The sequence below is a fragment of the Mus caroli genome, unplaced genomic scaffold (genome assembly GCF_978045245.1).
Source record: "Mus caroli unplaced genomic scaffold, Mus_caroli_1 scaffold_1, whole genome shotgun sequence".
NCBI lineage: Eukaryota > Metazoa > Chordata > Mammalia > Rodentia > Muridae > Mus > Mus caroli.
The window spans coordinates 187,723,385-187,736,427 of record NW_028227256.1 but is presented as its reverse complement, the minus strand read 5'-3'; the positions used below and the strand labels follow the sequence as shown (position 1 = coordinate 187,736,427).

General features: G+C 50.1%; 1 protein-coding gene across 1 annotated transcript in view; it reads left to right on the top strand.

Moving 5' to 3' along the window:
• The window catches only part of Smyd2 (SET and MYND domain containing 2), a 41,464-nt gene that overhangs the window by 3,214 nt on the left and 25,207 nt on the right, over positions 1 to 13,043 (top strand). Inside the window, exon 2 of the mRNA XM_021167841.3 lies at positions 9,608 to 9,671. Coding sequence (XP_021023500.1) covers positions 9,608 to 9,671 — 64 coding nt within the window. The remainder of the gene's footprint in view (positions 1 to 9,607; positions 9,672 to 13,043) is intronic.

The window sequence follows — 13,043 nt, the reverse complement described above, 5'->3', positions numbered from 1 at the left end:
CACAGACAAGAGATGTCCTCTGAAAGTGACCCTTAAGAATAAGGTGAGCGTTTGTGAGGCAGGCCTGGGACCCCATCTCCTTGGGAGGCTGGTACAAGGGTTACAGAGCAAGCTCAGGCTAGCAAAAAAACAAACAAACAAAAAAAAAAACAAAAAAAACAAAACAAAAAAAAAACCGAAAGGAAACAACCACAAACTCAGCTCCATGGGAACCATGCTACTTGGGGGTGGCATGCCTAGTGTGGGGGAGGAGCGTGGTCCATTTGTTTATAGGTAAGGAACTCTTTGGTTAGCACTTCCACTGTTTGAGAGACAGCAAAGCAGGGACAATCTCTTAAGAGCAATCTCTAAGAGAATGGGCTTCTGGCTGTGTCTCTTCCACAGGGACTGTGGGCAATGGGTTTCTCTGCCTGTAAACTTATCCCTCAAGCGCTCATCCTGCAGAGCCTGCTGGAAGGTGAGAGTGGAAGTCAGGTGCCCCCAATGACTTTCCATGGGCTGAGCTTGGTTTTTGGACTCTCTGATGTATATACAACATATTGTAATTCCAGAAACATGCTTTGTGAAGTAGAGGGGATCCTTGGATGGGTGCGTAAAACACTACTCACCGACACAGAGCTACAACCTGCTGTCCTCCTGAAACTTCCAGAACAATAATGGGGCAAGTTTTCACTGTTTCCTGAAACCCAGTGTCAGCCAGCATTACACCCACAAAGGCAGGGCTCCTTCAGAAAGTTCCTTCCCACTCCAGGGTGCTCAGACATGTTATTCTTGTAGCATGAGATTAGATAAATACTGAGCGAGAATGAGAGAAATCAGGGTTTTCCACCTAATAAGGCCATCAGGACTCCTATTTCTTCCCTTGACCCTGATTCTTTCAAGTATGACTCTTAAAGTCAAAACAATATTCTTCGGGTGGTGGTGGTGGTGGTGGTGGTGGTGGTGGTGGTGGTGGTGGTGGTGGTGTGTGTGTGTGAGAGAGAGTATGTATGTGTGTATGTATATGTATGGGTGTATTTGTATGTGTATATGTATGTATATTTGTGTGTGTGCATGTATGCATGTGTATTTGTTTTTGTGTATGTATATGTGTGTATATTTGCATGTGTGTATGTATGTATATGTGTATGTGTACTCACACAGACCCTCAAGTCACATCTGCCTATGCTCGTCCTATACCCTTCCCTTGATAGGTAGTATCTGAATGATCCTTCCTCAGTTGGAAGCTGATGCTGGGTGCCAGGCAAGCACCTCACCAGTTTATGTCCAGGATCCTTTCCTAATTTGTTGCTGTTTTGTTTCCTTTTGTTTGAGAGAAGGCTCTGTATGTACCTTGGCTGTCCTGGACTCACAGAGTTTGCCTGCTTCCGCTGGTTAAAGGCCAGTGCTCTGATGTCTGGCCCTAATTAAAAGCAACAACAACAAAACCTTACTACTAAGTTGCCCGGGCTGGCCTTTTACTCACGATAGCCCAGGTAGCCCTCAGACTTGCAGTTCAGTCCTCCTTAGGAGCTGGGATTGCAGGTCTGGCCACTGGACTTAATCATCATTTCTAAACGGCTTATACTCAGTTGTCTGAGCCGTCTTCACTCTGGATCCTAGGCAGATCCTAGGATCTGCTCCTGTGTGAACCATTGTTGCTTAATATGATGGAATACTTTAAAGCATTACCATGGGAGCACATAGAACCCCCTCCATGCCCGCCCATGCATCTCACTTCCATGTCGTCTAGCAGGACCGCATTTGGGAGTAACCTCTTTATCTTGCTTTAGTTTTTAGAACCTCTGCATAGATCGGATTTCTCATGTCCTTTTACCACGAGGCTTCTGAGTAGCATTCTTGTAGGACAAGTAGGTTGCCCACTTCCTGTTGCAGGTTCTTTATACTTTTTTTTTTTAAGCCTCCGGTTCCTCAGTAAAGAGTCAGGCGAGTCTGCAGCCGGGAATGTGACCTTCAGAAAAACTCAGGATTGATGAGAATCGAGTCTGTTTTAGTATTCAAAGTAAGGGGAAGGCCTGAGAAAGTGTCTGCTGTGTTGCAGTGCCTCCATAGACTTCCTCTCTCCGCTAAGCCTAATCACCTCTTTTCCCTGTTACTCTAAAAAGGAGATATAGTCAACTCTTTTTGACCAACTTTCTTTCTGCCTCCCCTGCACCTCCGAGGTAATTCCAGGGCCCTGTCTAGGCAGCCTTTCATCTGATGCTCAAGGCCACTCTAATTTTGAAAACGCCCATTACCGGCCTTGCAGAGACAGCCCCCTTTGACTTTGGCCACCTCTTTGAACTAGTGTGTATGTCCTGACCCTCCCTTGCAACTAACCAGGCCTAGAACAGGCGCCCTGCCTGAGCTTGGCTGAGTTCCGCCCTCCATTTCTCTGGGAGCCCGGCTGGCTAGTGTCCAGGTCTGCCCTCTCTGGGATTGATCGGAGGCTACCGTACCCTGGTCTCTCTTCCCTCTCAGGGACTTGCCTAGGGAACCTCTGTGGCTGTCTCCCAGGTGCCTTTCCCACCCACGTCTGCAGCCCTCACATCTGTGGATGCTGAGAATCTGCACTAGTTTAGGGGTGCAGTTCTCAGGCGGGGAATTGACTGAAGTTCCTGTCTTTTCAGGGTTGAACCCCTGACCTTGGCCTCATTAGCTCTCTGAGCCTTCACAAAGCCTAGTACCTCACTTTGTGTCACTTCTGCTGACTCCCTGCTTGCCACCCTCAGAGGTTTCCTTTTCAATTGCAAAGGCGTTCACAGGAACACAATAGAACAGAAAGAAATCCTGCCTCTTCAAGACTGCTTGGAAGGACCAGAATATGCAATTTAGCAGGAAAATAATACAAGGGGAAAAAAAAAGTCTTGAAGGTTCTAGAAACAGCTCATCTTTTCAGGGCACGCATGTGCTGAGGATCCAGCTGGCTCTCCTCAAATCTTCAATCAGAAATTTTAAAATAGTGCACAACTCCTTGTACCAATTTATTAGTGTAAAACCTGGTGAGTCTCGCCTGTGAAGTGGCAAGGTGTGTTATGCTGTCAAAGGACACGGGAGAGAACGCATCTGAAAATTCCTAAGTGCTTATTTCAGGCAAGTTCATAGTATCATAGACCAAATCGAGGGCTTACCATGATAACAAGGATGTAGGTTCTGATTCCCCAGGGGGCGTTGGTACCCAGGGGACAGGGCTTGCTGTAGAGGACAGAAAAGGATATTGTCAGAAGAACTGTGTTTCAGACCAGCCCCAGGGTGCCTAACAGTGTACACGTGAAAAAGGATTTTACATCTTGGCTCTTGACAGAAATTGTTAAAATCTGCAGGGGGCGGGGGGGGGCGGGGGAGGGGGAGGAAGGAAAGTTCTGGAATCAGAGGACTCAAGTTCAGATCCCAGCACCCATGTCAGACAATTCACAACTGTCTGTAACTCCAGCTCCAGAGGGGTGTGACGCCCTCTTCTGGCCTCTTTGAGCAGTACACACACACACAATGCACATGGATTTGAAGCACTTTTTCTTTTCAGAGACTCTTCACAGACATGGACCCTGGCTCCCACGCCACTCGTAGTCTCTCTGTGGTGACATTCCTGTAAGACATTCCCGTGAGCCCGAAAAGTCTTAAATGTCACTTCACCTGTGTACAGTGATAACCTCAGATGTCCTTCAAACCTCAGATGTTGGGGGCTTTAGTTACTAGCCTAGCCCCTGTGTTCTCAGAGAGGATACACACTGACTCTTTTTTACCCGATATAAAAGTCTTTGTATTTCTCAAGCACTTAACTGGACTATATATCCCTAGAAAATACAGAAGTAGCCAAGCTCTGTCATTCCAATAGACTATGCTCTGCACAGCACAGCCTTCACCTCAAAGGGCGTAAAGATAATGCAGCTCTTTTTAAAGGATCTTTTTAAGAAAGACAAGAGAGTGTGTGTCAGAGGACAGTTTGCTGGAGTGGGTCCTTCCAGTGGTAAACCTGCAGTTTTCTAGACCTCCCAGGAGAAACCCTATTTATGGAGAAAGGACCCATCCCGAGCCCCAAAGACCATTTCAGATTAATGCTCCCATCCCGTTTCAGACATCTAGAGCTCCGCCATTTATCTTGCGTCTTAAATGAACAGGAGGGGGAATTGTGTCTTAGAACCGTCTAGGATGTAACTTGGGACCCCAACATGCTCTGTTGGCTAAGACAGCTGGCCACTCACTCCCCCTTTAAGGACCCACACTTCCGGATGTCCTGCCTCCAGCAGATTTCTTTGAACTGCTTCCACTCAACTCTCAGGTGTGCCTCGCTGTCTCCTGAACACCTTTCTCCTCTCGATCATGCTTAAGCCTGCATTTAATATCTTTAACAGAACCTCCACTCTATATCACGAACTGGAAAATCCTCAGATTCTTTTCAGCGTCTATGGAGCAGTGAGTCCTGCCTTGGTCTGCGTTGAGTTCCTTGAAAGTCTAAGGGATTCTTCAGGCTGCTGAGGGCGGCCTGCCTTCCACTTGGTACATCAGACTTTCATTCCAGCAGTTTGGGAAACTTACAACATTAGTTACTGCCTTATGCCCTGAATATTCCCTGCCTCCCCCAGAGGACTCCGGTCCCACTTTTAACAAGCTTCAGAACAAAGCCAGAGCGAGGGGAAGGTTCAGCCGGCTCTGGGAAGAAGCCCCTGCTGCGTGTGGCTCCTGATTCCCCAGTGCCTCACATATTAAAGTGAGGTGGGGGGACATCTTTCACCATCACACAAAAACCCGCAGCCCGAGTGCTGTCCTGGTCCCCTGACCAGGGTTATAATAGGACCGTGCCACAGATTCGCCCATCTTTGTTCCTCCCCAATAGGACCACAGGCCTTGCTGGTGTGAGCACCCTCACCAGGACAGGGCTAACTTTTGCACTGATTGTCTAATCTCAGCCTCTGGTGAAGTTGCGCCTCACTGCTAGGCTTTTTTGCCTTCTCTCCTTTTCATTTGGCCGGGCAGCCTCTGTTAGGCTGAGCAGACTTGTCACCGTTAGTTAAAAGTAATTGTTATTGCAAGCCCCCTGTAAGCGACAGTCCATTCCTTTCATGGTCAAACCCAGTAAGCACTCGTTTCAGCAACAGAAAGCAGAGAGTGGACAGAATCAGATCTTTTCATGTGGACCAACATCACCCGCAGCAGCGGGCTAACTAGCAGGCTCGTTAATTACATGCCTAACTTGTTGATCTCCATAGCTTGTGAGTTTTAGAAGCAAGAGGAGATTACTGTGTTTCCTCCCATAGAGAAAGGACAAGGGCCTCTGTTTCCCCGTGCTCTGTTACCGCCACTCATAATCAAATACTTACATTCTTCTACAATGTTTCATTTTCCCTCTATGTGAACAAAGAACCTTTCTAGTCATGACAAGTTATGTATTTGCCCATAAGACAAAGGCTCCCGGAGCATCCGTTCTGTAGCTGTGAGGTCTGAGTGGGTGTCCTGCAGCTATTTCTGTAGTTGATACTACTGTAAAAATTATAAAAGCACAAAACAGGCTAATTTAAAGGGCCAACATAAGGCTCAGCACTTACTGAATGCTGACCATGCGCTAAGCAGGGTATTAAAGATTTTGCACACTTAATTTTCATCGCGAACCTTCGAAGTCTCAAGTATACATTCGTGCCGTGCCATGGGGGAAACCAAGTTCAGAAAGTATTAACGGTTTCTCTCCAGCCCCCACCCCACAGCTCGCCAAACCCCAGAGAAGATGAGGCGTCACAGCTGGGTGGAGGGAAGGGTGGCCTGGATTCATCCTGCCTGTGACTGGAGACAGACTCGGGTTCTCTTCTGGAAGCTCACACCAGCTTCTAGAGTTCTTTCTGTTGTGCTGTGTCAGAAGATTATGAAACCGTGAGCCTCTCCATCCTGCAGTGTGAATACAGGCCGGCCCTGCCTCCTAGAAACACAGCAGAACCTTCTGGAGAACCTGGGATGTGGCTCAGTGGAAGAATTAGCCTGGAATGCATCAAGCCGCTGCCTCAGTCTCCAGCACGGGATAAACTGGGAGTGACCTTGTAACCCCAGCTCTTGAGAGGTCGAGGCGGGAGGATCAAAAGTTCAAGGCCATCCCCAATTACATTGCAAGTTGGAGGGCGTCTCGACCCCTGCCCAGGCACTCATGCTGTTTGTCGGTACTTGCTCTGCAGCCAGGGCCAGGGCTGAGGGCTGTGATTAGTGACCTGCCCATCTACCCGGCCTCCTTTATTGACGGGATGTGAGGAAAATCGCGCTTTTTCTTCCTCATTCGGTGCAGCTTCCCCTGCACCCCCAGAAGGTTACTCAGGTTGTATCTTAGCCACCGTTCTACTTCTGAGAAGAGACACCGTGACCATGGCAACTCTTACAAAGAAGAGCATTTCACTGGGGCTGGCTCACAGCTTCAGAAGGTTAGCCCATTGTCATCATGGCGGGAAGCATGGCGGCACACAGGCAGACTTGGTACTGGAGAGGTAGCTAAGAGTTCTTAATCCACAGGCATTTGGGAAGAGACAGTGAGTCACTAGGCCTGCCTGGCTTGAGCTTCTGAAGCCTCAAAAACCTGTCCCCCAGTGACTTACTTTCTCCAATAAAGCCACACTCATTCCAACAAGGCCATACCTCCTAATAGTGCCCCCCCATGGGCCTATGGGGGCCATTTTTATTCAAACCACCACAGGTTACTTACGTGACAGGTTCTAGCGCTGTGTGTGTTTCAGGTCGGGCGTCTTTCAGTGTTTGCCCGTTCCTGTGGAGAAGAGAGTCGGTTATCCTCGGGCACATACAGCCTCGTCTCTAGTCTGTTTCTCAAGGAACCGGCAGCCACGGCACAGGTTCTAGCTCTGTCAGTTTAGAGTGGAGGCTCAGCCATGAGACCCTTTTTTTCTTCCATGTGTGTCACAGTTAATTTCTGTTCATTAGACACATGCCAAAGGAAAAGGAACCTCGGTATAGAAGCTGCCGCCACCAGACTGTACTGTAGGCAAGTCTGTGGAGACATTATGGAGACATTGATAGAGGGTCCAGCCCACTGGGCAGGGTCATCATCCCTGGGCAGCTGGTCCTGGGTTGTAGTAGAGAGGTAGCTTTGTAGGCATGGAGGAAGCGAGCCCGTAGGCAGTGTTCTCCATGGCCTCTGCTTTTAGTTCCCCTGCCTTGAGTTTCTGCCCTGCCTTCCTTTTACGATAGACTCTAAGCCAAATAAACCCTTTTCTCTCACAAGTTGCTTTTGGTCAGTGTTTTATCACAGCAACCAAAAATTAAAAAAAAAAAAAAAAAACAATTACCTAGGTCAAGTGTGTGTGCGTGTGACTGTGGTGTGTTCCTGTGTACGTGTGTGTGCGCGCGTGCGCGCGTGTGTGTGTGTGTGTGTGTGTGTGTGTGTGTGTGTGTGTGTGTGCGTGCAGTTACCTATGCATTTGCACATAGAAGCCAGAAGAAGTTGGGTGTCTCCTATCACACACTCTCTCTCTTTCTTTTTTCTTTTTGAAGCAGATCTCTAGCCATATTGGCTGGATGGCGAGCAATCTCCCAGAATCCACCTCTCTGACTCCCAAGCCCTGGTCAGAGCTGGGTTACAGCCGTGTCCCACCTACCTGGTTTTTATGTGGGTGCTGGGGGCCTGAACTCAGGTTGTCTGTCATGCTTGCATAGCCAATGCTTCATGAGCCCCTTCACTACAGACTTTTGAAGAGTTTGTGTCTGTTCCCATGTGTGGGAACAACTGAGCACCCATTTGCCATCGATGCCTGGCCCTTTCCAAAGTCTCTTCCCATCTCAAACGGTTCAGGTCCGTGTTCGGTTTCTTCCTTAATAGCAGCTGTCGAGGTAGCTAGCTTTCCCATCTCCTGCTCTGGAGGCAGCTCGCTCACTTGGCTTGCTTGCTACCTTCAGGGCAAGCAGGAGGTGTGCGTGCTCACAGTCCATGCTGGAGGACATGATCTTACAATCCTTTGCTTTGTGCCCCTGAGGAGCAGGCCAGCGTCCCTCCACTGAACAGACAGGGACAGGGGTGGGTGAGCGGGAGAGTAGATATTGAGAAAAGTTAGTCATTTTCATCAAGCTCTCAAGGAGGAAGATTGTAGATCTTTTTTCCTAGAAGACAAAAACAAATTATAAAGGCAGCATTTAAATCGGATTGCTTATGAGGGCTTTTCCCAGTTATAACCGACTTCTGGGAGAATTGTGAGTGCTCCTTCCATGGTCTCCCTGCCTCTGCTCGCTCCTTGGCAAGGCTCCCAGGACACACCACTTGCCAGTGCTGACATGTCACTTCACAGTTATGTCTGAGTGCCCTCTGACCTTTTTTGCCTTGGTGTAAAGGGCAAACAGCCAGCTCCTACGCCTGTTGCTCTGTGCTGTCCGAGGGGCCCTCCGGGAATTCGGGGCCGAGAATTCACTCTACCAAATTAGCGGGTCCCTTTCTGAACCACCTGAGCACGTAAACTTGGTGTGTTTGTGTGTTTTCCTCCCATGTGGGTCCCAGTGAGTCCCTGGGGTTGGGCACTTCCGTGCACTCTGTAGTAGTCAGCGCAGTTCTCAGGGCGGCCTTCCTGGGTTACTTTCTCCATCAGGGAGGAACATGGTGCCTGCCCTGAAATGCTGAGAAGCAGCAGGGGATGTTGAAGCATTAATATGCATAGTCTCCATGAGGAGGTGTCAGCCCCCTGCCTGCCGGTGCCACCCCACTGGGGCTGCAAAGGTGGTTAGAGGAGAAATGACAGACAGGAAAAGTGACAGACAGGGGGGCAGCTAGGACTCCCCCCTCACCCCCATCCCTGCAAACAAAGCAACAGGGATGACAGACATCACAGCATGGACAGGGACACACACAGCAACTGTTAGAAATCAGGAGGCAGCAGTTCTTGTCCTTCGTGCGAAGCAGGAGCATCATAGCAGTGAGCAGGCCACGTGCTGACAGGGCAGCAGGGCAGTCAATGTCACCTGTACACCGTGGATGTGTAGAGCAGCCAGCCGGCTGCCACGGCGCCACATTCAAGGACCGGCCACAGCTTGCTGGGCGCGTTGCTCTTGCGTGGAGTTTTGAGATGAGCTTTGCACCCCTTTCCTGTCTCCCTACACTCTGAGCATTGTTTCTCGCCTGCTGCTACCAGCCCTATATCCGCGTCCCAGCATTCCTTCATGGGCTGCAACATCACGTTCATTGGCTTCTGTGGCTTCTTATTCATCAGAAAACCAAGACACAAGAGAATCTGACTTTTCCCAGACTGCAGGGTATAACAGTACAGGTGATGCTGGAAGGGTCAGGGCCCAGGTACCACTGGATATAACAGTACAGGTGATGCTGGCAGGGTCAGGGCCCAGGTACCACTGGATATAACAGTACAGGTGATGCTGGCAGGGTCAGGGCCCAGGTACCACTGGATATAACAGTACAGGTGATGCTGGGATCAGGGCCCATTTTGTGGTCACTGAGACAGAGTTTACCCTTGGTCTCTTTGCTAAGTGTTAGCGTGTTCTCTATGATGGATTTGTCCTCAAAGGCCAAACCTGGTCCTTCTTGGGAAAAGTGCACTTGTGGGGAGTCAGGTAAGGGAAACCTGGCTGTGACCAGGCGGTGTCTGTTACTGTCTAACTGTCTCTGCCTCTCGCCGCTAAGACACCGTTTTCTGTCTTTAAGGAAAGAAGGATTGTCAAAATGTGGACGTTGCAAGCAGGCGTTCTACTGCGACGTGGAATGTCAGGTAGGCGCGGGGGCCAGCTGGCGGGAGGCCTGCTCTTCTCTGGAGGTTGGGACCAAGGTCTTTGTCATTGGCTTCTTGTTCCACACTTCTCCACTACATTGAGAGCACACCAGGTGTGCATGAACCTCCCAGAAGTAACCAGCCCTGGGGACTGGCAGTCAGCTTACAGCTACATGCAGGGCTGGTTTGATGCATTGCAGGAGGGAAAGACCCTAGGATGTTGTGCTCGGTGTGGCTGGGGATCATGCCAAGGGTTAGTTTGCATCAAGGGCACCATCAGCCAAGTTTGGGAGATGGCAGAGATGTGGGAAGCAGAGGAGATTCCCACTCAGACTGTTAGAACTCAGCCTGATGGCAGCCGGGCTCGGGGGAGCCCCTAGCACCGGGGAGCCAACGGGTCGTGGTCATGAACTTGAGCTAAGCCTGCGCCTGAGTCAGGGACTTGGGAGCTAAGGAGTGGTGGATGAGTCTTGGGTTGGATCCTGTAAGGTGTGACTGGAGAGAGAAATGAGGCCATTGTGGGACCTCTCAGGATATCCTTCTGAGGGACTAAGTAAGAAGGGTGTCCCCCAACTTTTACAGCAAGCATTCAGTGCACAGCAATGTTCTTCCTAGAAAAGCATTGCAGGGTCAGTACAGAGGGCACGGTCTCACCTCACAGCATTGCAGGGTTAGTACAGGGGGCGCGGTCTCATCTCACAGCATTGCAGGGTTAGTACAGGGGGCGCGGTCTCCCCTCACAACCTTGGCTAGTCACCAAAGTGAAGGATTTACTGGGAAGTTCGTCTTTCTAGAAAAAAAAATCTGTATTTATGTGTGGTTCATAATGCATGTGTGTGTTTCATGTGTACATGTACATGCGTACATATACATGCATGTAGGCACACACATGGGTGCATGTATGTAGAGGCCAAAGGAATCTTCCATGATTGTGCTCTGTTTTATTTATTGAGCTCATGGATTCGGCTGATCCAGCCAGCCTGTCTGTCTCTGCCTCTCCAGTGCTGAGATCACAGACGGCCAGCCACACAGACCCAGCTTTCACACAGGGGTCTGGGGATCTGAACTCCAATCCTCACAGTTGGGAGGTGAGAGCTTTCTCCACTGAGCCATCTCCCCAGCCCTGCATCTGGAATTTCTACCTCCTCTTGTTCAACCGGTACACGCTCCCAGCCTGGAAGCCTTCTTTTCTTCCTTTCTTCAGGACTCTCTAACCCGACCTTACCAAATGCTGATGCTGTAGGGGAGTGGGGCAGGGACCGTAGGTGACAGGATCTGCCCCGCGCCATCCAGAAGCACCTCTGCCGCTCCAGTTCTGGTGACTGTTCACACCTCCTCAGGCTTTTGGACCCAGAACACTTAGCAGTGGGAGGGGTCACTGCTGAGCTATGTCCCAGCTGACACTAGAGTGCCAGGGACAACAACCTTTGCCAGGGTAGAGCCAACACTGCCATGCTGGCATAGGAAACTGACACTCCCTTGGGTCAGGAGGTCGAGCACCTGTGTCTCCCTCAGCAGGCTTCCTGAGGTGGTCAGTGTGAGCAACAGCGGACATAGACGTGAGCTTTGGTCCAGTTTTCAGGGCCCATCACTGTCTCTAGATGCTCTGGCCTAGTGTGGGTGGGTGCCCTGTGCTTAGCTTGCTGTGAGATATTCAAGTGACTGTCTCTGTGTGTGAGTCAGACATTTCAAGAAAAGCTAACTCATTCCCTCCTGGTTGTTTTAGAAGCGAGGGAGAGCCGTGGTACACGGCCCAGATGAAAGAGCTGGAAATGAGACATGACCAAGTGCCAGAGCCCAAGTTCCCTCCTATAGGCCCTGGCCTGGCAGGTCACAGGACATCTCTGGGTGACACTTTCTTCAAGTTAGAGTGAGGACAGCTATGCCCGTAGTGAAAAGCAGGAAAGAGAGGCTTGTGTTAATGCGGATGCCCTGAGTGGCCACACAGGATTCTTATAGGTAATTTTAGACTGCACGGCAAAGTAGATTTTCTGTAATTCAGACTGGATAGAAACTTGGTTATGTGTGAAGGATAAAGAGGCTTGTCTTTCTAGGAGGATGGCTGGCACAGAGCTCCGCAGGGCTCTGCTATGGATGAGCAGTGCTTAGTGTAACAGTAGTCACCCTTCTGCAACGGGGAGAGTTCAACAGAGAACCTCAAAATGTGTGATGTGCTCTGTGACCACCCCTCCCTTCCCCTGGGCTTACTGAGCTCAGGAGACAGAGATATTCCAGTGAGCCATCCTGGTCTGTGTTGGGATTTTGAGGTGTCCATGTGGTTCCTGCTGGTTCTGGTCCTGGTTTGCAGACTCTGAAAGCTCATTTGGGGCAGGCTCGCATGAGTTAAGGTCTATGCTTACTGGTTGTTCTCCATCAAACACAAGTTTGTACAGTCAGCCCCTGCAGGACAGCTAGAGGTGGCTGTGTCTGCTGAAATAGCAGTGAGGAGCCCTGGGGGTGTGGGGGGAAGAGAACAGAGACTCTCCTGTTTGGAGATGCTAGACTGTGATATCCCTAATGGAGTCTCGTGGTCCATCAGTCTGAGGACAAGGTGCCTGGGACACCCTCTGCAGCTGTGAGTTTCTGTCTTTCTACTGAGTGTCACATGACCAAGTAGGTGGCACCTGTGACACTGGCTTCTGGAGCCTCTTATTTCTAAAGGTGGCAGACTGGGTTTAACCTGAAACTTCATCCTTTCTTCCTTCATCTTCCTTCCTTCCTTCCTTCCTTCCTTCCTTCTTTCCTTCCTTCCTTCCTTCCTTCCTTCCTTCCTTCCTTCCTTCCTTCCTTCCTTCCTTCCTTGTCTATCTCCTGAACAAAGAGGCTCATGGCCACAGGGGGGTTTCCCCCTTTAGTAAAGAACAACTAAATGGACGAGGAGCAATGTTTTGTAATAGAATGGGCATGAGGGTTTAGAAGAAATAATGCCTGTGCCAGGACTGGAGTTCAGGAAGTGTCCTACCAGTACTCACTGGACCGTCGTTGTTGGGTAGACCCGAACAAATCCAGATACCTGGGCCAGTGCTAGTGAAGCCCACTTCGGTCTCCTAAGCCAGTCCTGAGGCCCAGCTGCACCCTCAGCACTCAGCTCTCCACCTGTCCCACGCCACCAGGAAGAAAGGAGTGGGAATCCAGCGTGTCTCCCTGTGACTGTGACCTCCCTGCCTACCATGGCTCAGCGGCATGATGGGCCTTCTGACTCCCTCACAGCAGTCATGGGGGCAGAGCAGAAGCCTGTGGTGTGTTCTTGCAAGTCTCATCTGCACGAGGCAAGGAGACAGTGTTATATTTTGAAAAGGCCTAGAATAGTGGAAACCCCGTGTGCTGCAGAGAGAAAAGGGGGCTTCAGAGCAAGACTCGGGATGTCTCCTC